At 37.0% G+C, this 25,351-nt stretch overlaps 1 protein-coding gene across 1 annotated transcript in view; it reads left to right on the forward strand.

Moving 5' to 3' along the window:
* col4a6 (collagen, type IV, alpha 6) overlaps window positions 1-25,351 on the forward strand; it is a 170,115-nt gene that overhangs the window by 90,575 nt on the left and 54,189 nt on the right. Inside the window, exons 5-12 of the mRNA XM_038305239.1 lie at window positions 17,351-17,485; window positions 17,666-17,710; window positions 20,767-20,886; window positions 20,987-21,049; window positions 21,543-21,578; window positions 21,744-21,806; window positions 24,793-24,828; window positions 24,988-25,029. Coding sequence (XP_038161167.1) covers window positions 17,351-17,485; window positions 17,666-17,710; window positions 20,767-20,886; window positions 20,987-21,049; window positions 21,543-21,578; window positions 21,744-21,806; window positions 24,793-24,828; window positions 24,988-25,029 — 540 coding nt within the window. The remainder of the gene's footprint in view (window positions 1-17,350; window positions 17,486-17,665; window positions 17,711-20,766; window positions 20,887-20,986; window positions 21,050-21,542; window positions 21,579-21,743; window positions 21,807-24,792; window positions 24,829-24,987; window positions 25,030-25,351) is intronic.

A 25,351-nucleotide genomic window follows, 5' to 3' on the forward strand; every position in this document is an offset into this window, starting at 1 on the left:
ATTCTATTCAAAAGTTAACTCTAATTGACTATGGAACTATCCTATTTTTTTATGTAATAGACTATGTGTTTGATACAGCCTGCGTAAATAGCTTGTGTTAAATAAACGGATAGCAAAACCATAAAAAATAAGCAGTTTATAATAACGGTTCACCTATTGACTAAACCCAAACATTAATGACTTCAGTGTACGAATCAGGTATCCAAATGAATCATACTATGTTTTTGGATGTTTCCATGCCGGGTGTTTGGTATCATTATCACATCCTAACAAGACTGAGAAAATTACAAGTGTGCGCACTGTTATTTAGAGACGACAACATATTAGATAAGTGACCCAGTACACTTAAGATGTTTTTTTTGTTCTTGGTCTCCATCCAGCAGTGTTTGTCACAGTTAGAATTGGGTTAACATGTTTATTTATGGCTCTAATTATAATAGTGCAAAACCTACGTTGGAAATCTGTTTTTGGTAATTTCTTGACATATTTAGATCAACCATATTTAACTAACCTTCCCAGCAAGCTGAATTCTCTCAGTCTTGTGTGTTCACCAACACATGAGAATTAATCATGTCCTGCTTCAACCGTTCCAGACCGACCCAAAATGGGTTTGTTACTCACACTGCAGTATTATGTTTGATACACATTACCAATTTGGCTTGCTGTGTTAATTTTTAACAGTGACTAAGGGCAACGGGCGTCTCTCACATGTTTTATTTCTACCGATGAAAAACTGTGTAACTAAAAAGAATATGAATAACATAGCTTAATTTGTTACATTTAACTCGAATTCTTGGGGCTTGTCTCTTTTTGGTTCATGGGACTTCTTTCTGCAGCTAAATTGGGGCATAAAGTATTTAAAAAAAAAGAAGAAAAATAATAGAGTTTGCAACTATATATATATATATATATATATATATATATACTACATACTATTTACTGTTTACGGAGTAGTTAAAAGAAGAAAAAACAAATGCCCTTAAAAACAAATTTTGTCTGATAAGAATTAACACCTGTAAGAAAAAAGTTTGTTGGAAACAAAAATACTTTTAGCCTGAAAAGAAAATGCGTTCCAGAAAAAAATAAAAGTCTAAACTTGAAAAAGGAAAGTTTGTCCAAAAGAAAAACAACTTAAATGTTTTTAATCTTTTCTAGATATAGTATACGCATCTCAATATGTCTTTAAGTTAATGCTGTGATCGCTTCTAAACTGAGCCACAGCTGAGCAAGAAGCAGGCCAGCAGACAAAAATGTAAGTCGCCATCACATGCAGCCAGACAACAAAAGGGGACGTGGAATACAGGCTGAACAGACGGGGAAGTGGACGGCCTGCACCTTCTAAAATTAGGCTCAGGTAAAGTGATAGTGGATGTGTGTCTCAGTGGAATGAGAACACAAGAAACAAGGGATGAATGCCCCTCTAAGGGCCTCGTGATGAAAGACCCCATCTTTCCATCCCCGAATTCCTTTACTTTAATCCTGAAGCAGGTAGAATGGGGGGAAAAAAGCAGAAGAAGAAAAAGTTTCTTAGGGAAGGTTAAAAGGAGAGGGGACATGCTGGCAGCATGCCTTTTGTGTCAAAGTGGCCAAGGGGAGAGGAGATAAGGTGACACTGACCCAATTGTTTGTGTTTAAACTCTATTCAAAAATGTAGGCCTAGGAATGAAGGTAGAGTAGGAGCTGCTGGGGAAGATGTTTTTTTGACTCCTAAAAATGTGTTTTCAAAACCACAACTGGCAGCTTCAACGAAGCAAAGAATGGACAGTATTTCCTTCTTTACAATCGTAAAACAACTCACAACAAATCTGGAAATTCTTGATGTTTAACCGTATTTCAGAGCTATATTTTTTAGTGAACAATTTAGAAACAATAAAAAAGACTTTCAAAACAGGACTTGTTGGTTCTATTTCTGGCCTTCAAAATGGTCACTATTTTATACTTCCTATCAACTATCTACCTTCACTAGATTCAAAGAAAAATGTTAAGAAGGAATTATTATCTAGTGTCTAAAAAAATATATATTTTTTTTACTTTTGGGGCAGCTACTTATAAAACTTTAGATAAAACATGATGCATAAATAGTATGAAACAACCAACTTGCCTCTTATGGGGGATCTAATGGGGCTGCCCAAACTGTTTCATCAATATATCCCTTGATGGTGTATGTAAACTATCCAGTTTTGGCTTAGAGTGGGGTTTCCCAAACCCAAGTGCCTGCTGTTTTCCCTCACCATCACACCTTGGTCAAATAGTTTTGTCTTTACAGCACTCTGCAGATCTTGACTGTATGCTGGGGGGAAAAATCTGCCACTTCTACTGGGGCGTTTTACAACAGGGACATATCTTAAAGTTGCTGAATATGGTTTGAACATTAGATTGATAGGCACCTATGTCAAATTTCCAGAATATATAGTCATTAAATTAATAGCCATCAAGATCTGATATCTAAACCGTCTCATTCCTGCCTTTAAGTGTCAGGACTCAGAACGTTGGACCCAGAATTCAGGCAGAAAAACTAAGGTGATTTATAAATAATAATTTATGTAGAGGGGAAAACACAGGTTAGTGACCACCTAACTCCGACAGAGGACGAGAACAAGCGTGTGAGTCACTAACCTGGTTATTAAGGTCAGTCTGAGCCCAGAGGAAGGAGTGAAAAAAAGGAACAGTGAGGAAGAGCAGAAGTTTCGAGAAGGAGAAGGCAAAACTGGTGTCAATGAGGAAGCAGAAGTCCAGGCCAGAAGATCAAAGATCCGAAGAGGTACCATGGGGAAAAGCAAGCCGGGATCGGGAGACAAATCCAAGGTCTTAAGCAGGCAGAATCCAGCAGGTACTCCGAAGACAGGTCAGGCAAACAGATCAGAATGGGGCCGGCAGGCTAAGAGGTCCGTGAGAAGAAACTAGTCAGGATCAGGCAATCAGAGTAACAAACTGGATACGCTTCAGAACTCTCAAATACGGCTTGAATAATCTGGCACTGATGGCTGGGACCAAGCTGTTTAAATATGAATTGGGACAGGTGGATCTGATGAGTGATAATGAAAACTAGGCAGATCTAGGAGGGTTGATAGAATAAACCAATAACTCCGTCATCAGTGCCAAGATCCTGACAATTATTGGAAGAAATTCACGTTGGTCACAATTCACCTTAGTTATTTCTGCTTTTCTAACTGATAACGGTTTTATTTGTTTTCCAGAAAACAGTCCAAACCCAATATTTTTTTTTAAATATTCTTTTTAAAATAAAGGAATAGATGACTCTCTTGATTTCCTAAAATGTTGTTTCCTTCGCTTCCAAAACTAACAAGATAATTTTTCATTTGCTTGGCTGAAAATGTTTTTGTCTTCTGAAAATGTTTTTGGTGTTTGCAGCCACTTTTTGGGTTACAGTTTGATTAAACAATATAGCTTTATCTACCTCTCACTCAACATTATGCTTTACTTAAAAATACTAATCAAGTGATTATCTGGACATTTATTCCAGCTGTCGATCCTGTCCACTCAAGACCTTGATGCACACCACAGTTATCACTGATTGAACCCTTGTACCTCTGACAATTAATCAATTAAGGAATACAGCAAGATCAAGTCTTCTGTGTTCCATTCTGGTGCTGTGAGCACAGAAAACCCTAGCAGTATTAAAGAAACCGCAGTGATGGGCTGGAGGACAGCGAACTAGAACCAGCAATAAAACGGGAAGGTTTTCTTTTACACCCAACCACTTACATGCACCCAAAACGTAGATTACACACAGATAATCAACAAAAGAAGCAGTGGGACGCTATAACATACATAAATGCTGACTTTGATCTTACATATACAGCATGTTGAGCCACTCTTGTCTTTTTTATCTCCCCTATGATGCATTGCTTTAGTGATATTTGAGTTTGTTTGAAATTTGAACTTTTGTACCAACCCATAGAGGTGTGCATCTTTCCTGCGTGTAAGCTGTTATACCTACAGACCAGACAGTTTGAGGGGACAGGACAGTTTTATCAACAGTAGGGTGTCACTCAAGCATTTTATCCAACACACGAACACACTGGTTGCCCCCCTTATGGCATTTTATCAAGAGTTCTCTCCTTTTTGATACTGGAGCTCTACACGGTTGAAGTATGTTTAGGGGGGATATGTTTAGGTTTAATCTGAACAGGCTCTCACGCAAACGATAGAGTAACAAAGGTAAAGCAGCTGTTTTTGTAGAGGCCCCTAAACAAATCCTGTCCTGTGTTTTAGTTCGAGCTGAACCAAAAGCTTTGAACTTCATTGTAGACACCGATCTTCTTATTTAGATAGAAACAAACCGCTTAGTCATAGCTGCACCTCCTCCCCAGTGCCAAAACACAGTTTTTAGACCATCACAGGTCAAAAGTTAGAGCTAACGCTACAAAGCACACCTCAGTGTGTTAAATGACTAACTATAAAATCTCTTTTCTATCTGTAGGGAAATATAGAACTAACTGACAGAAGTGTAGTTTGAAAGAAGGAGTAGTACTCATCCCTCTTGATGTATGCACTATGTCTCCCTCACATGGCCCCTTTGGGAACTTATAATTACAGAGGTCTGTTTTTTTGTCAATTTTTCCACATTGAAATATGGTAATTGGAGGTTGCTTTAAATCTGGCTCTGCTCTCTTGTCATGGGGACTTAATTTTTTGAAACATGTTAGATTTTAATGCACATAGTCGGTTTTTAATCTGCGTGGTTTTTATGGATGGATGGATGGATGGATGGATGGATGGATGGATGGATGGATGGATGGATGGATGGATGGATGGATGGATGGATGGATGGATGGATGGATGGATGGATGGATGGATGGATGGATGGATGGATGGATGGATGGAAATCTAATGATTAGGGTGATGGTTAGGAGGCCTTTTCAGGCAAAAAAAAATAATAATTATTTTCCAAAATGTTTGGATCACTGATTTTTCAAAAGGAAATACATTACTGATGTGATGCTTTTTTTTTTATCATAAGTTAAATATAAAAAATGAAATACAAAAAAAGTATTCTCTTTTTAAATGATTTTATTTATATATTTTTATGTTCCTTCACAATTAGCTGGAACAACATGATACATTTATAGCAAGCAAATGCATATGAAAATTTTCATAATTTGGATTCTATCCGTATCCATTCATCCAGGACAGGGTGGTCTGCTTTCCCCCATTTCGATGGGTTTTTTTGGGTGTTTTTTTTTACCAGCGGCCAGTAATATTTTAACCAGGTATATGTTCATAGGCATTTGTATACACTCTTTAGATAAATTAGAAAATAGTATTATTAAATGTCCATGTAACAAGACAGGTCAATCAAGCTTTAAATCAGATGGCTAATACCTACAAAAGGTAAGCTATTATATCCAAAACATAACCTACAAAAAACTGTAGAGCAACAGATAAAATGTAACCAACATTTGATGTAGAGTAAAGCAAAAATATTTCCAATAACACATTAAGCAGCTACAGAGAGGATTTAACCTACTTTTAGAGATATAGCCTGAACAAAAGCGAAAAGATAACCTATTCATTGATTGCGTTTTTATTTTTAAAACCAGTCTATGAAGTTTACCTTTAATTCAGAAGAAGAAAATCAAATTATCGGGAACATAAAAAAAAAAAAATCTCTCTGCCTCTGTTATTTCTTCAGAAACCAGACAGCTAGATGATCTAACAATCAAAACCGATCAAGAACCAATCATTAAAGACTTTATTGCTTTTTAGGATTCTGGTGAACATTTTTACAAGGTTATTTATTCAGTTTTCCACAACACATGCTCATAGACAGATCGTTAACACCTTGTCAAACAAACATTTACAAGGTTTTTGTTTTCTCTCGGCAGCAGAGGTGGCCTGCCCTGCAGGCCAGTTTCTGTAGAATAAACCCCGAAAGTTCCTATTAAAAATTTTACTGTTTATTGCTTTTAAATAAAAACTGTTTCCGTTGATGTTGTGTGTATGTGTGGTAGATCAAAAAGATATGTAGTTTAAATGGGTCCAGGGAATCTGCATAGGCATTATGCCTTATCTATTGATGAAAATAGTTCAATGCTGTCCATAGACACTCAAACGCAGCAAACAAGAAAACATTCACATCAGCAGCAGGCTATTCTCAAACTCAGCCTAACTTGGATAAATGGAAAGATGGATTGATCACTGAACTGTCAGGATATCTGGGGTTTTGCTGTTTTCTGTTGTAAGTCATTTCAGTTCAGTTTATTCATATAGTGCCAGTTCACAACACATTATCTCAAGGCACTTTACAATTTAACCAGATCATACAGTCAAATTCATTCAAAGCTTTCTGCCACAGGAGAGGAGCCTGATAACTAAAAGATCTGCCTCCCATTCTACTTTTAGAACCACTGGGAACCACTAGAAAACCTGTGGAAGTGCTCTGTTAGGAACATAAGGAACAATCATATCTCTGATGTAAGATGGAGCTTGGCCATTTAAGGCTTTATATGTGAGAAGGAGGATTTTGAATTCAGGTGAGCTTCCTGGTAAACAGAGGATCTTTGCTGTTGGCTGGACGTTCCTGTGTAGCTGCACCCCTGAGAACATTTCTCAATCCAGATGACAAGCATGTATATAAGGAGGTGAAGGATCATCTCTCTTCAAGGGATGATTACCCCTGATGGTAGTCTGGCCAAAACCAGTAATATCTTTCTTCTTGAAATTTATTTTTTTGTGAACCTCTTTCCTGGGGACTCTTTTAATGTTCCTGACAACCAGTCAACCTCATTTAGTCTCCGATCTTCATGGAAAAGGTCTTACCTGTGTGCAGCAGTTAGTCTTCATCACCTCCCTTCCCTGCTCTCAAGCACAACGTCTCTTGCACATACCAACAATCTAGGATCTCACTCACATTGACTTCGTAGAATGTGCAAAACTTGCAGAATCAAACCCCTATAGGTCCATAGCAACCTCCCCTTCATCCATTAAGTAAGCAAATCAATCAGTCATCAGTTGTAATCAACCAAGTCCTTCCTGATCAGTGTGCCTTCTCCGCTCAGACCAAACAGAAAGTTCAACTGACTTCCTGCAGTTCTCTTCAGTTCTTTAACTCATTTGTAAACAGCTTAAATATTGTTCTCCACCTGGAAAACTGTTTAATAACAGAAAATGTATTTGATCTATGTACTGTAAGGTGTTGCAATAGCATTCATTAAAGAATGCCGCTACTTTCTTTCCTTTCGGATTTCCCACAGTTATGGCTTTATTACTTATGTATCTCAAATCTTCACCCTTACGTGACATAGTTTTTATAGATGATGTCTTAAAGTTCAGACAGAAAGTACCTTGCATATGGTCAAGAGTTCACAGAGCTAGCAAAAGTTAACGGGGGTGGAAGGAAAAAGTGTCAGATTTAATTCAATTGAAGCTCATCACAGGTCAAAAATTCTTAATCAATCCCAAATAAGCCCTGCCCAAATCAGTGTATGATTTGCACAGTATAGGGAAATGTATTTCAATAGATCTATTTATTTTCTAACATTTTATTCTAACTCTCATTCTCATTTTCTGGGAATATTACATCAGAACACACACAGATAAACTCTTAGAATAAATTCCACTATATACAACATTAGAACTTTTTCATAATTAACTGAAATGCATTCTGATGTAGCAAGTAATTTTTAAGCCTTTTAAATATCTGAGTTACTTGAAGAGGAACATCTGGAAAGTAATGATGGAAGTCTTAAATGTTTTAAAGAGCCAAACATGCCAATTACTTCTGCTGTTTGGACTCACTGATCACCTCAGGCGGATTTCCAGGGAGGCCAATAACATCAACGTTAAGATGTTACAGTACCATTTAAAGAAGTTCAATGAAATTTCTAAACTCAAGTAATACCATATCAGGTTTTTAACATACCATACATATTTTATTTTCCTTTTTTGTGTTTTTTTTTTTTTTTGTTAAGATTAAATTTGTTGAAATATTTCTTGCTAAGGATGCAGTCTGGATTCAAATGAAAAAATAACATCCAAGGAAGTGCCATAATTTGATTTCCACCCTTTGCTGTTCTTCTTGCTCTGCTACTGACCAACAGCTGAGAAAACACTGCAACTTTATGACATCATCGCCGGCGCCAATCCCCTGGCGATGACTACTAAATGGGATTTTACTGTCAGGGAAAGCACCTGGATGAAAGGAGAGAACGGGTTGTTGGTTTAATGGCAGCCATCATTACAACCAGAAGGGGTTAGGAGTGGTGGATAGCTCTCTGATGGAGCAGACAGGAAGGAAAATATTGAAGCAAAGAAATGTCACATGATGAAGGACTATAGTGGCGCGATATAACGTAAAAATAGGTCATGATTTTCTATACTTTTAAAACGCTTAGAAGTTATTAACACTGCGTTGAGTGCTGTACAGTAAGGATCTGTTTGTGAGTTGAATATGATCTACTCTCAGTATTATGTATTTTGAAACTGATCTTATGTATCTAGTGGTTGGCTTTAACCCTAGCACACTGTGAAGTCGAGGTTTTTTCCCTTATGAGATTTTATGCTATTTGATCAAAGAATTTATGCAGGTGTTTTAATTGTTGCCTCCAGTTTAAACATCTTATTTGTATTAATTTATTATCCTGTTTACAATGAAACAAATTAAATCTTTCATAGAAATAATAAGCCAATATTAATTAGATAGTTGTTCTTTCAAAACTTGCTGAAGCTACAGGTTGATATAGTGTGAACAAAGGCACAGACATGGACAATGCTACTAATACTAATACTTATTTTTTTTTTAAAGAAATAACAGATTTAGATATACTGTAGAACCAGTTGCATTTAAATAAGGCAGCTTATTACATTGAATTATTTACCAAAGTAAAATGGATTACTGTAGATAAAACCACTCCAAGAATAAGGCAGATAGCTTAACTATTGCATCATACAAAAGTAAAATTAAGTTGTTATATATATTTCAGGAAAAAAAGCAATACTTTTAATCTCATTTGGGGTTTTTTATGTATTTTCTATGTATTAAGATACATTGAACTTTAAAACTAAACAACTTTTAAATGATAAAGTTAGAAAACTCTTTTCTATGGTTTCTAGTGCTAGCAAGGAACATTTTCTCCATCTTTGATTAAGTTGAGAAGACTTGTGGCATCCCGAAGTTCACTTATTTGCTGATACTAACTTATGCTAAGCTCTACCAAGATGCAATATAAATATGCTTAAATCCCTATCAGGCTGCTAAAGATTGAAGACAGGAGAAAATTATAGCTTTATGACAAACATTTTCATTCTAAATGAAATGCTATTCTGTGGTTATTAGTCTCCTAAAAGAAAAAAAGCACATCATCAGCATAGAGATATACTTCCATAAAATTAGGTTTTCCCCTCTCAAACAAGTTAAATATAAGTCTTTTTTTTTATTTGATGTCTATCTAATTTGTTTACAATAAAAGTACTGATATTTCTGGATGTTTATAAACATGTAGGTTGGAAACCAAATCAGCGAATTTGAAGAGTTTGTACCTCACTCAGTGATCATCCTAGCCAACCAAAATGTGCAACCGGAAATGTTTAGACTGCTGGAGTTGTTTACTTCAGTCTCAAGGTTTATCAAAATCTTAAGATTTAGGTATGTGTGAAAGGGGCAGGTCGGTCGATCGCTCTCAAGGGAAACTCCTAACCCCTCAGCTTAGAAAAAAACACGAGCTCTAAAATATAAATAGACAACCATCATACAGTTTTACCCCCCACATGGATAAAAAGGTGATTTTCCAGTTCTGCGTCATCTTTGATTAGTGTTTCATCACAAAACACGAAAAAGATGTGAGTATACAAGATGTGTTTGGGTTCACTGTGTGATCAGAATAGAACAACAAATCTACCCAACCTAAACATTCCCACCCTCAGTTGATTTACCTCTTCCTCTCTTTAGTGTGTCTGCAGACAAATTAAGTGGGAAAGGCAGATTTTTGGGTTAGAGCTGCACCTGTTTCTTTTTCAAACAGATTCAAAGTATGTTTTTCTTTTTCGCTTTTATTAAGGATGAAGATTGATTTCTATTGATTTTTGGGTGAGAGTTTTATTTGTGTGACAGTTTTATTTGGCTCGGACTCTACCTAGTTTTCGGTGTCCTCTGCTCATTAAACATGCACCCAAAGACCGGGGACTTTTATCAAGCCATCCCACCATGTTTTGCACATCATCCTCCCCAAGAGAGCATTCGGTGTGACAACTAAAATCTTCCTCTTGGCACCCTCCAACCTGCAGAACAATACCACGCGATGAAAACCCCTCAGGGTGTGTGTTCATCTCTGTGTGAATGTGTATTCATGGACAACTCACACGCACATGGACATTTACTGGTTTTCACACACATGGTGACTAGAATTTGTCTGTCCAAGCACTCTCCTCTATCAGGAAGTGAGCTAGGCTTGATGGGAGCTGTAAGTCTAGGAAGCTTAGCTGGCTAGAATGGGTCCCATTGTGACCTTTGTGTTGAAAGGGATTTAGGCCTATAAACTGACCAGTCAGGTGGGAGGGGATGTGGATGGCAGGTCTGGAAGAGGAGGGCAGAAACTCCACCGGCTTGCATGAAAACAGACAGGGATGCTAACTGGTCAGGGTATGAGACAGATGCAGTCGGTTATCAGAGAGACAGATCACTCACAGAATCAGTCGTAAAATGCTCAATTAAAATTCAATTAGCCAAGGTATGTTTAAAGTAGGGCTGCAACTAACCATTATTTTGCAAATCGATTAATCTGTCAATTATTTTTAGATTAATCGATTAATAATCAGATAGCCTAAGGTTCCTTGAAGAACATTTTGTACAAAATTAAACCAGGTGAAACTCAAACTGTTCTACTTTAGGAGTTCTGGATAAAGCATATTGACGGACCAAAAGTTTTTTTTTTTTTATCTTAAAAAGAAATACTGCAAAATGTTTATGTATTTTATTTTACAGTTTTGGTACAATTACTGCTCTTAAGTGGGTTGCTCTGTCAGCTACTGTAACAGCATGTTTTACAGTCTCTATACTCCAGTTAACCATTAATCAAATTATTAAATTAGTTGACGGTTATTTCAATAATCGATTAATCACGATTAATCCGATTGTTTCAGCCGTAGTTTAAACCATATATAGACAATAGAACACAGGACTTGACTATTGAAAAGCATGGCAAACTAAAACAGAAACCAGTGTTGCAAAAAATTCTAAATAAGTATGACATTTTAACATTTCTAAATATGTGTAGAATACCTGTAGTGCCTCTACCTGGAAAGGGTCGCTGGTATAGTATTTCCTTTGGTAGTAAATGTTCACAAATCAAGCCAAACTCGAGCGAATTGGCACTATTTAAAAACAATTGAAAATAATCTATATTTGTTTCAGCTTTGAAAAAGTATTGTAAAAGCCAAATTCTTTCATCTGTATTAGTTTTGGGTTATTTTGAAACTGATGACAGGTGGCCTTTCCTGGAGAGTTCCAGGTTATAAACGCAGCTGACTTAACACAGACCTATCTCCCTTCTTGAGGACAAGGTTTTTGCTGAAGATATTTTGTTTTGGGAAAGATATTTTGTAGGCTCAATATCACATAAACAGCCAAACACAGTGGTGGCAGTGTAATGATCTGGAGCGACTGGGGTTTCAGCACCAAATTGTGGTCAACTTGTAATCACTGAAAAAATAAAAAGGGAATTCTGCTGTTCAGCAAAAAGTCTTAAAGGTGGATTAGAGCCTGAGGTTTTAGGAGTAAAACATTAATAAAGAGAATACCACCTTTCAAAAAGCTAAAGAAAAAGACGGTATTAGACAAGATGGTAGGTCTAGTCACAGTCTACATATAACCCTGATAGATATGCTTTGACGTCTTTTTTCCCCTTTTTGGCATCTTGAAAAGGATCAAATCGACTTCAATGAGACTGAGTTGTTGCCAATTGTTTAAAGAAGACAGTAGAAGTTCCTCTACAATGATCCAACATTAAGGCTGCCTGACATCACTTTTGTTTAGTTTAAGTTGTTGGGCAAAGGGTGGCACAATCTTACAGGGTTTAGGAAGCAAAATAATGGAGGTGCTGAAGTAATTCTCCAGTGAACCGTCTTAACTAACCTAATGTCCTTGATACTTTAGTAAGTATTCTACTTTGTCCAGCTAAATAATTGCCCCAATTTACTTCATAAGTCAGTATTTCCATGTTAAGGACCGAAGAATTTGTTTTTTTAACAAAGGTGAGAGTTTGGTTATTTTACACCATCTTCCATTGTCTAAAAGATAACATTGGGGGAAATAAAGGGCTTAATTTAGTGTGTCATTTCATATTTTTGGTGAATTAGTTCATCCATCAATTTTCATGCTTATCCATGCTGGGATTACAAGTGGGGCTGGTGCCTATTTCCCGCTGTCTACAAGTGAGAGGAGGGGTACACCCTGGACAGGTCACCAGTCTATCACAGGGCAACACAGAGACAAACGGGGCTAACAACTATTCACACAGGGAATTTAGAGAAGCCAATTAATCTCAACAGTCATGTTTTTGGACTGTGGGAGGAAGCTGGAGTACCCAGAGAGAACCCACACCTGCACAGGGAGAACATGCTAACTTCATGCAGAAAGACCCCTGGCCAGGAATCAAACCCAGAACCTTCTTGCCGCAGGGTATTAGTGCTTTCAACTGCACTACTGAGGAGCCTGTGAATCAGCCCAAATATACAGGTGCTGGTCATAAAATTAGAATATCATGAAAAAGTAGATTGATTTCAGTAATTCCATTTAAAAAGTGAAACTTGTATATTATATTCATACATTACATACAAACTCATATATTTCAGATGTTTATTTTGTTTAATTTTGATGATTACAAATGACAACAAATGAAAATCTCAAATTCATCATATCAGAAAATTAGAATATTGTGAAAAGGTTCAAAATTGATGGCCCCTGGTGCCACACTCTAATCAGCTAATTAACTCAAACCACCTGCAAAAGCCTTTAAATGGTCTTTCAGTCTAGTTCTATAGGCTACACAATCATGGGGAAGACTGCTGACTTGACAGTTGTCCAAAAGACGACCATCGACACCTTGCACAAGGAGGGCAAGACACAAAAGGTCATCGCTAAAGAGGCTGGCTGTTCACAGAGCTCAGTGTCCAAGCACATTAATAGAGAGGCGAAGGGAAGGAAAAGATGTGGTCGAAAAAAGTGTACAAGCAAGAGAGATAACCGCACCCTGGAGAGGATTGTGAAACAAAACCCATTCAAAAATGTGGGGGAGATTCACAAAGAGTGGACTGCAGCTGGAGTGAGTGCTTCAAGAACCACCACACACAGACGTATGAAAGACATGGGTTTCTGCTGTCGCATTCCTTGTGTCAAGCCACTCTTGAACCACAGACAGCGTCAGAAGCGTCTTGCCTGGGCTAAAGAGAAACAGGACTGGACTGCTGGTGAGTGGTCCAAAGTCATGTTCTCTGATGAAAGTAAATTTTGCATTTCCTTTGGAAATCAAGGTCCCAGAGTCTGGAGGAAAAGAAGAGAGGCACTTCATCCACGTTGCTTGAAGTCCAGTGTAAAGTTTCCACAGTCAGTGATGGTTTGGGGTGCCATGTCATCTGCTGGTGTTGGTCCATTGTGTTTTCTGAGGTCCAGGGTCAACGCAGCCACATACCAGGAAGTTTTAGAGCACTTCATGCTTCCTGCAGCTGACCAACTTTTTGGAGATGCAGATTTCATTTTCCAACAGGACTTGGCACCTGCACACAGTGCCAAAGCTACCAGTACCTGGTTGAAGGACCATGGTATCCCTGTTCTTAATTGGCCAGCAAACTCTCCTGACCTTAACCCCATAGAAAATCTATGGGGTATTGTGAAGAAGAAGATGCAATACACCAGACCCAACAATTCAGAAGAGCTAAAAGCCACTATTAGAGCAACCTGGGCTATCATAACACCTGAGCAGTGCCACAGACTGATCGACTCCATGCCACGCCGCATTGCTGCAGTAATACAGGCCAAAGGAGGCCCAACTAAATACTGAGTGCTGTACATGCTCATACTTTTCATGTTCATACTTTTCAGTTGGCCAACATTTCTATAAATCCTTTGTTTTTATTGGTCTTCAGTAATATTCTAATTTTCTGATATGATGAATTTGAGATTTTCATTTGTTGTCATTTGTAATCATCAAAATTAAACAAAATAAACATCTGAAATATATGAGTTTGTATGTAATGTATGAATATAATATACAAGTTTCACTTTTTAAATGGAATTACTGAAATCAATCTACTTTTTCATGATATTCTAATTTTATGACCAGCACCTGTAATTAAGTTAAAAACTGTAGCCTATGTGAATCTGTAAACTATCAAATACTAAGTATGGACTTGATTGTCAACCTTCAATTATTCAATTTAATTGTATTCACAATCAGAATTACTTTATTATTCCCTTGTTGGAAATTATTTTTTGCAGAGCAACCATTAACAGAAGAAAGAAAAATAAGATTGTAAATACCATAGAGCAAAATAAAATAAAATAAGACAGATATTGCGACCTAACATCATAAAGCAACCAATTTAAATGCTGCAAACCAAATTGTTATCTTTAAGACCCCTTTCACCCTTTACCTTTTAGCACGGATCAGACGGAAAGATCGAGTTCTGCAAGTGACCCCTGACTAGAAAGCTAAAAGCATTTTTACAAGATGACCCCAGAACCAAGCAAAAATGTAGCCCTCAAGTGAAACTTTTGGTTGTGTAAATATTAACAGAGATGTAGCCAGAAGGCTGCCAAGAAATCTACAAGAAAATCCATTGGATTTGTGTAACACAAATATAGACAAAAAGTAACCAAAATAGAATTTGACCGACCTTATCCGCTAACTTTCAAAGTAAAGAAAGGATTGGTGAAGGTAAGGCGTGAGAGAAAGTGTCTCCTTCTGGAAGGGCGGCATATTTTCTCTGGGTGAAACCAGGTGTGAGTGTCAAATCTTGGCCAGACAGCTCTGGCAGGCTTCCTTTAGCTGGCATAGCCCTGTCATTAGGCTTCCCTTCCTACCCCTAAGGCCACGTGAAGCTGGAAGCAGGGCTGCGGCCTCTAACTTAGAGAAAAAGGAGGCTGATCTGGAAAGAAGTCAGCAGCTAGTTGATCATAGATGAGGTGATAGGTGCTACCACTGGCTAAATGTGTCCTTGCAGCCATGCATGTGAAGCAGCTGCTTGCATTCCTAAATATTTTATGACTGGATGTCTTTATCAGTCCAACAATTCAAAGGTGTCATTAGCACCTTTTCAGCTCCTCGTAATAGATAGACAGATTTATATAGATCTGAATCAGACTTCCCTTTCACCCTAGAACACACTCTCCCTTTCTCAGACCTCTCTTCGTATCCTCACCCCTTTCCTCGTTCCTTGCCCTGGTATATAGTTTAAAGCATGTGCTAATCGCAGGCTGTCAGTTGTCTGAATTGTCCTGTAAATTTGTGTCCCTCACTGAATTATCAAGTCCAACCTCCTAATAAATGGATTCCACTTACTACCTGCTAATTTAGAACCTGTTTTACATTGTTTCTCTGTGTTTTTACTGCCATCTTGGGGTCGATATGCGGTAATGCATGGTACCCTGCAATTTTCTAAAGATAAAAAAGGATGCTCACTGGGTGTTTTGGAAACTTTGATGTCTGTTTTTACCAGTGTATTAAAATATGTAAATAAATCATCTTAAATGAGCTGTATGAGAGAATATGAGGGGTTTACTGTGTCAAAGTGCTGACCTAGTGGTTAGAGTAGTGCACCTGAGCTCTGGGAAGTTGCAAGTACCCAGTTTGATCCCCACAGCCACTGTGGGTGTCTGGGCAAGACCCGTATCCCCACATTGTTCTCCGGGTACTACACAATGAGAGCCCGCTACTCCCCAAGGGGATGGGTTAAATGCAGAGATACATTTCTCCAGTCTGAGATCAATAAAGTTCAATTATTAAACTAAACCATTTTGGTGTTTATATATTCAGCTTTCATGTTATCTCAAAATGTTCTTAAATCCTGGTGAGGAAGGCACTGGGTCTTCCTCATTACGTAAAAGCATATTTCACATTTAGTGCTGCTGTTTGCCCAACCTGGTTACCCCCACACATGGTACATTTATTGCTGCAAAAATGTATAAGATTCCTTAATATTATCTGGCTGTTCATCATGGGTGGTTCTACATGGAGCCTAACAGGGGCCAGTCCCCCTGTGAATCTGGTCCTGGTCCCTGTTATGGCCCCTGTACTGAAGATATAAAAAAAAAGAAAAAAATCTAATCATGATATGTTCTAGAACAGACATAGCTCCCTTAGTCCCATTTTAATTTTTTTTTCTTAGCAATTCTGTTTTAATCATAATTTCAAAATTAAGGTAATTTTGAAAGTAAAGTTATATTGATTCAGAATCAGTTTTCATCTGGTAAATATTTGTTTGTTAAATTATTATTATATTAATCTTGTACCAGCTGAATTTATCAGTTTTACTTCATTTCTAATTTTGATTTGATTAAAACTAGTAATTGTTCTTTGAAATGGATCAAAAATATGTAATATTCCTCAAATTTAAAAAACTGTTTTTAAGTAGATATTTATTTAGCAACTAATTGAATTAAATTAATTTTGACCCATTGCAATTCATTTTTTTATTTTCGATAATAAAATTAACATTTCCAAGCAAAATACAAATTTTGTATTCGAATGACAGAAATTTTATTATAACAAAATGAAATGGAAAGTCACAAGTAGCTCTTTGGTTCTGCAGCTCTATTAATATATTATGAATAATAAACTACTGCCCATTTTTTTGCTTCCTGCTTTTTGTGCCCCAATGAAAATATGCTGGCCCCCCTAATAAATATGGCCTAGATCCGCCCCTGCTGGTCATACTACACAACCAGGGGATTTCCATGTGACTCTCTGGTATAAATGTAAATGTTTAACTTGATTTTACATTTTCAGTTTTATCTTATTACTCTGATTTCTAATAACACACTATATCTTATCTACTGTTTCTTGCTATGAAGAATGTATCTGTGGTGCTTTGTGTTGTGTGTTCTCTGTACAACGCACTTAGGTAAAAATAATCCAAAATGTTGAACTATACTTTGATTCCGTACACAGATTTAAACATTCAATGTTCCATTTTGAAATGTCCTTTTTCTAGAGCAAAACCACTGAGGCTCATGTTGGTTACTAGCTTCTCTCTATGGTTTACCCAAACCGTTTCAATGGAGAAACTTGACAAAAAAAAAATCTATTTAGATTTTATATTTTTTAAAGCCAATAAATCAGAACGATTCATTTTAAGTAGCAATTGAACACATAATTTCATCTGCTATTTTCGTCAGGGTCGTCCTGGGCCTCTCGGCGAAGTTGGACAGCCTGGACCAGATGGGCCACGTGGAGGCATTGGGCCTCGGGGGCCAAAGGGAGAGAAGGGCCACGTTGGGATAAAAGGGCCATCTGGGGCCAAAGGAGACAAAGTGAGTGATTCAACGAAAACAGATTCCAGTGAAAAGTTTAAAAAGGAAAAATAGATAAAATGTTTTTTTTATTTGTTTTTTTTATGAGAATGACAATATTATGTGTAAATATGTTTCATTTAGTTTTTCCTCTTATAAGCTAACCACATATTAATGAAGTGGTGTTTCTTGCCAATGTAGGGACCAATGGGAGTGCCTGGATTTCGAGGAAATGATGGAGTGCCTGTAAGTAAATGAATCAATCTTTAACCGCATCAATTTATTGTGTTTTTAGTGCGCTACACTTCAAATTATTAGTTAACTCACAATACTTTGAGCTGGTGTTAATTCCCCCTTCACATTACAGGATTTGCTTTTAAGAATGAAACTATTGTTTCAATTATTAGTGTGTAAGGTAACCTATGTTACCAGGAGCTGTCACTGTAAAAGCATAAAAAGCTAAAAAAAAAAAAACACTTGACAAGCTTCCATACATCAAACGATGGTGTGTTTGCTATTCTATTAAAATATATGATATGAAATACAAATAAGCTACTAAATAAAGCTGCTATGTTATTTTATCACAGGTAGATCAAATAAATATAGTTTTTAATGTAAGGTTTGATAATAAAAAGAGCTATAAATGACATTAGTACCTGAACTAGGTAATCACAGTAAAAGAGAAAGTAGACTTTATCTAAATGTTTATTATATTACTACATAATTTACATAGCAAATTTTCAAACATGGCCTGTTATGTTGCTTCAGGATATATATTTTTTGGGGATTATAAATGTTTGCATTTCAAGGACCTGGAAGCAGGTCTTTAAGCATCACCTTTATGACTATACACAGCACACTGATGGTGTATGAACCGCCAAGGTGCCATACGTGAGCATCTGGTCAGATTTTGCCACAAAGACCTGATAACATTCAACAGCATGCAGACATTAGTTTTTCATTGATGAGGATTTACTCACCTCAGGCTGCTACATGCTTATAGTAGCTCCCTCCCCTTTTCTGGCGCCCCTTTTCTTTCATTTATGTGGCTTTTTGGGGCTGCTAATGTGCACGACTTACATTTACAGATCTTTCAGGGGTTGGGAAATTTTATAAAATGATGGAAAAAGTAAACTACTTCTGTCCTGACTCAGAAATGTACATTCCCCTCTCTCCTTCCAATACCTGTACAGAACAGGGGCACATTAAACGTGCCTGAAATACTTCAAAGGTTGCACTTTTTTTATTTATTTCTTCACATTTTTTTCATGCAAGGCATTTTAGATTCCTCGTCCATCATGGCAAAATAAGAAAAAAGAAAAATTGTATCCTAACTGAGGCCTGGACAGTCTGGGTTTTTATTTTGGACAACTATGCTACTATTTTAAATTTATGAGATTTCTTATTTGAAATAATATAATTTAGCTTGATTGGAACTAGCTTTGGTATAAGCTGCAGTAACCGTACCATGAGATTGTCACTTACATCCACTGTGTTTCGTATTATGTTAACCCTAAACTAAGTAAGGAAAAAAACTTTCAAATGAATTTAGCTTTTAAAATAATCAAGACCTAGCAAAGGATTTCTTTCTACTCCACATCAGTGTTGTTTTTGACACCATCTTTAGTCTTAGTCTTCAGGACAAAAATTATTATTAGTTTTAGTTGCATTTTAGTCATTACGATGTGTGATAGTATTAGTCGGTTTTAGTCGACTAAAACTTAAAAGGTCTTGCTTAAGTATGTTTTATTTTGCAAAAAAAAAAAAAATCCTTTACAATTTCAAATAACAACCAGATTCTTTACCAGACTGACAGCTCTAGCCTGGATATTCTAATTGCTGGGTGTAGAATGCTGTCATGCAGTTCATCATTTCTGTTGATTGAACACTTTGATTTATAGAATTCAAATAAAGATTTTTATGAATTAATGCCCTACATAATAAAAAAAAGTGTCCCATAAAAGCTGTAAAAATAGCAGATCTAGTTCAACACATCATATAGGTTAATATAGCAGACAGACAACCTAACAACATTTTCAATAAAGGAATGGTTTTAGACATACAAGGCTTCCATCCTAAAGCTAATATTTCCTGATCTTCAATAAATTTTGCATTACACACAGATCAATAAATTCTTCATTGCTCAAAAAAAAAGCAAATACAAAAGAAATATTCTTTCCACTTCGGAGATTTTGGCCTTAATTCTTTAATTTGCCCCTCGGTTACTGCTCAGGGATAAAAAGAGATTTAAATTACATTAAGTTACATTTAAATACAGGGAGAACCTATATATTTGCCTTGTAATGCCATGGAAATCCAGACCTAAATTGAATGAAGATGCTAACTAAAATGTTGACATATTCAAAGGAAACATTTCTATCATTTTTAAATAGATAAAAAACAAAAACTATGAGAGAGAAATACTAAAAGCTCTATGTAACTTTTCATCAGGCTCTTTATCCAAACAGTATGCAATGAAATATTTGCTTTGGATATAATTTAGGAATTCCTCTTGGTAGAAATTAAAGAATGTTTATTATCACCTCTTGTGAGCTTGAAGAAATAAAATCTTGATAGTTATATTTTATTAAGTAGTGAGAGCAAAGAGGCATAAAGTATAAAAGTCATACTCTGAGCTATGCGCTCGCAAAGATGCATTTCTGCACAAGCACAGATGGAAGATCAGAGTTTGTTCAGCTTGCAGTACCGGATCCATTGGTGGTCATGCAGAATCTGCAGTGCTGCAGGCCAGGTGGAGGGCGTGACTAAATACTTGTCTAACAGATGATACATTTTAAATGTCTGACTTACTACCCGCTAATTTTTATTTTGTCTCGTCTCCTTGATGAAAACTCAAACCTATCTCTGGGCTTGCAGGTGGCGCAGCGGTTAGCGCGCACAACCCATGTACGAAGGCCTTAATCCTCGACGCAGCCGACCCAGGGTTCGAATCTGACCTGTGGTCCTTTGCTGCATGTCTCTCCCCCTCTCTCACACCCCCTTTCCTGTCATCCTACTGTTCAAAGAACAAGCCTCTAGTGCGGTAAAAAGTTATGACTACTTAGTTTGTTTTAGTGAATCCAAGATCCTCGTATACCTCGTCGTCAGTTTTCGTTATCGTCATGAAAAAAAAGGAGCGTCAACAAAATATTTCGTTGACGAAAACAGCACAACTTGACATTTGATGTTTTTCACTTAAACGATGTTCTCAAACATTTGTCTTTCAAACAAGTACATTTTCAGTGTGTTCATGCATGATTGATTCCTTAACAGTTACTCGTAAAGTGTCTCTCGTTCTGCAGGGTCACCCTGGTCAGCAGGGCAGCAGAGGACTACCAGGGAACGACGGTTGTAATGGAACCAGAGGAGATCCCGGCCCGCCCGGCTATGGCAGTGGGCTTCCCGGGCTCCCTGGATTTCAAGTGAGCTTGGCTGTTCACAATAATGTTTGATTTCATTGTTTTCATTGCTATATTAGCTGTAATGACAGGTGCATTCCGCTTATGTTTTTACCTCCAACAGGGACCAACTGGGCCAAAGGGTCAGAAAGGAGACCCCGTATATATCTCAGATGACGGCTCTACGGTAAGGTTGCCTGGGTGACCGTCTGACTTTATTTCTATGCTTGCCCACATAAAACCAAAAGCTAAATATTAAAGACTATATAGGGCAGTGCTTAGTTTTTTTCAAGAGCATTTGCTCTTATTTAGTTCTCTAATGTGGTAAAGGTTTTGTTTTTAATTTCTGATTCCATTTTATTTTTCTCCCTAAACCTTTTTTGCGTTCGTCACATGTCTTTAAATATTTTCTCTATTTTAACTTGTGAAAATATTTTACGTATTTGACTTTCTCATCTTTAAAGTACGTCTTTCTCTAGATAAAAGTCTGAAGAAGGTCATGACTCACGGACTTATTGCTTTTATTGCCCAACCCCTTAAAAAAAAGATGTCTTACATTTTTTTATTCTTTTTCAATCCACACATTTACTTTTTTCATGCTAATTTAAAAGTTTAAAAATCCTGATTCTATGTTCTTCTACTCCAATGTGTTTAATCCATTACTATTTTTTCTTATTTAGGGTGTACCAGGTCCACCTGGACCCAGGGGGCCCCCTGTAAGATTTGACTCTCTTTTTACTACACAACACCCTTTCATAATCATTTCATAACCATAACCAGACATGTATAATCTGAGATGTAAGCAACACATTTTTTGGCAAACAGAGGTGCAAATGCATCAATAATTGCATGATTTGGGATATTTGTTTGTTTCTCTGCAGGGTTTTAGAGGTCGTGATGGTCCACCTGGTTTCCCAGGTCCAAGAGGACCTAACGGTTATCCTGTATGTAAACTAAGTTCCCCTCCCATCTTTGACTGACTGCAATCACAGATTAAAAATGTTCTAATGAAGCTTCAACTACTGATTGATAGTTAGCAAACAGCTCATTAGAGATGTCTAAATAGTCAAAGACGATTGTAATGATTAATTAACAGTTCTGGATCACAAAAAAGGTCTAAATTCTTGTTAATACTTAGTGAATTTTGAAAGACTTTAGTTAAGTTTAAGTTGTTGCATGGAAAAGATTAAATCCTCATTTGATAATATAGTAACTAATAACCCATTTTCATTTCCTTTTCAAAGTTTATTACAATGAAAAACATCATAAGTGCATCTTAGGTCCTAAAAAATAAGAATCCATAAATATTACTGTTCTGGGAAGGCCTCAGAGGATCATTAGAGAACATGAGTGAGCAAACAGCATCATGAGGACATCAGACAGATCAGGGATAAAGTTGCAGAAAAGCTAAAGCAGATCTGGGTTGGAAATCCGACCTGGCGCAGCTAGAAAATAACAGAGATTTGGTCATCCACATGTCCTAAGAGTGGACAGCTAAGAGGCTCATGGTTACTCTGGAGGAGCTGTAGGGAACAACAAATTAAGTGAGAAAGAGGGGACAAACATTATGCACTACAAAAACAATCCATAAATAAGTAAAAATTTCTTAAATTAAATGTATTTTCCCTTCATTTGAGTTTGTAAATAAGATAATTTACCAATGGAATGAGTATCTTTACTCTTAAAATAAGATAATTAGGCAATATGCACTTGAAATGCATTTGTGTTTTCTTATTTTAAGTGTCAATTGTCTTGTTCCATTGTCTCTTTTACGTCCTTAATCCAAGAAAAAATGCACTTATTTTAAGAAAAAATTATTATTATTTTTTTTTTCATTTGTTTTACTTTTTTTTTTTTTTTTTAGAAAAAAATTACTTATATAGATTTCAATTTTTTCCAGTGAGGTAGTCGAAGCCAGACTTAATGGTTGCATCATCAAGCTGTGGGGCTGCCTTTGGTTTAGCAGGGACAGAGCAGCAAGTCAAAGTTAGTCATAAAGATGAATAGATATGAAGAATGGATCATTCTGAAAGAAAACCTAAGCTTGATCCTGGAGCTTTCCCTTCCAAAGGAATACTGAGCCTGGACTATATCCAGAGACCCAATGATATGGATTAGTTTAAACAATGTTAAAGTGTTGGAATGAGAACTGATGTTCACATTCAGGCTCCATCAATCTGACTGAGATATACAGGTGCTGGTCATAAAATTAGAATATCATGAAAAAGTAGATTGATTTCAGTAATTCCATTTAAAAAGTGAAACTTGTATATTATATTCATACATTACATACAAACTCATATATTTCAGATGTTTATTTTGTTTAATTTTGATGATTACAAATGACAACAAATGAAAATCTCAAATTCATCATATCAGAAAATTAGAATATTGTGAAAAGGTTCAAAATTGATGGCCCCTGGTGCCACACTCTAATCAGCTAATTAACTCAAACCACCTGCAAAAGCCTTTAAATGGTCTTTCAGTCTAGTTCTATAGGCTACACAATCATGGGGAAGACTGCTGACTTGACAGTTGTCCAAAAGACGACCATCGACACCTTGCACAAGGAGGGCAAGACACAAAAGGTCATCGCTAAAGAGGCTGGCTGTTCACAGAGCTCAGTGTCCAAGCACATTAATAGAGAGGCGAAGGGAAGGAAAAGATGTGGTCGAAAAAAGTGTACAAGCAAGAGAGATAACCGCACCCTGGAGAGGATTGTGAAACAAAACCCATTCAAAAATGTGGGGGAGATTCACAAAGAGTGGACTGCAGCTGGAGTGAGTGCTTCAAGAACCACCACACACAGACGTATGAAAGACATGGGTTTCTGCTGTCGCATTCCTTGTGTCAAGCCACTCTTGAACCACAGACAGCGTCAGAAGCGTCTTGCCTGGGCTAAAGAGAAACAGGACTGGACTGCTGGTGAGTGGTCCAAAGTCATGTTCTCTGATGAAAGTAAATTTTGCATTTCCTTTGGAAATCAAGGTCCCAGAGTCTGGAGGAAAAGAAGAGAGGCACTTCATCCACGTTGCTTGAAGTCCAGTGTAAAGTTTCCACAGTCAGTGATGGTTTGGGGTGCCATGTCATCTGCTGGTGTTGGTCCATTGTGTTTTCTGAGGTCCAGGGTCAACGCAGCCACATACCAGGAAGTTTTAGAGCACTTCATGCTTCCTGCAGCTGACCAACTTTTTGGAGATGCAGATTTCATTTTCCAACAGGACTTGGCACCTGCACACAGTGCCAAAGCTACCAGTACCTGGTTGAAGGACCATGGTATCCCTGTTCTTAATTGGCCAGCAAACTCTCCTGACCTTAACCCCATAGTAAATCTATGGGGTATTGTGAAGAAGAAGATGCAATACACCAGACCCAACAATTCAGAAGAGCTAAAAGCCACTATTAGAGCAACCTGGGCTATCATAACACCTGAGCAGTGCCACAGACTGATCGACTCCATGCCACGCCGCATTGCTGCAGTAATACAGGCCAAAGGAGGCCCAACTAAATACTGAGTGCTGTACATGCTCATACTTTTCATGTTCATACTTTTCAGTTGGCCAACATTTCTATAAATCCTTTGTTTTTATTGGTCTTCAGTAATATTCTAATTTTCTGATATGATGAATTTGAGATTTTCATTTGTTGTCATTTGTAATCATCAAAATTAAACAAAATAAACATCTGAAATATATGAGTTTGTATGTAATGTATGAATATAATATACAAGTTTCACTTTTTAAATGGAATTACTGAAATCAATCTACTTTTTCATGATATTCTAATTTTATGACCAGCACCTGTAGAGATCTTGCCAAGAACGGTAACAAAGTTATAGCTGCTTTTATAGGAGTTTCTATTTGTTGGCCTGTCATAAGAAATACATTTCACCTGTAAAACTGAGTCACAATATTTCCTCTTTTTTTGCAGGGACCCCCTGGTCCTCCTGGCCCCCAAGGGCCCATGGTAAGTCTATTACACTGTGTAGGGACATCTTATCATTTGTTTTACGGTGGGACAGATTACACTTATGTTAAGAAGTTTTCATTATATTAAAAAAAGCTATGTTCTTCTCACTCTCTAATTGTTGTTCAAAAGCCTTCTCTGAACCCGTTTTGTTTTTAGGGAAGCCGTGGTGACATTTATAAAGGAGGGAAAGGAGAAAAGGTATGATGTTAATAAGCTAACATATAGAATAAGAGCAACAAGCTGCTTTTTGAAGCAGAAACCAGTGATAACTTAAATATACCTGGAAATGTCTGGATGTGTCTGCAGAAGGAAATGTTAGTTTTACGATCTGAGTCGATAGAAAATGATGAAAAATGTATTCTTTTAAGTAGACAAAGCAAAGGCATTGATCTTTAACAGAAATCAGTGGTTAAAACCTAAATGGTTTGGACCTTTAGAGGCATTTTGATTTTACATTAGAGTATCTAAGATCTTCGTTTTTTTAAACATGGCATAATGGAGAGAGTAAATTCTGTTTTAT

This window comes from Cyprinodon tularosa, unplaced genomic scaffold (genome assembly GCF_016077235.1).
Source record: "Cyprinodon tularosa strain WSP-4 unplaced genomic scaffold, ASM1607723v1 ctg553, whole genome shotgun sequence".
Taxonomy (NCBI): Eukaryota; Metazoa; Chordata; class Actinopteri; order Cyprinodontiformes; family Cyprinodontidae; genus Cyprinodon; species Cyprinodon tularosa.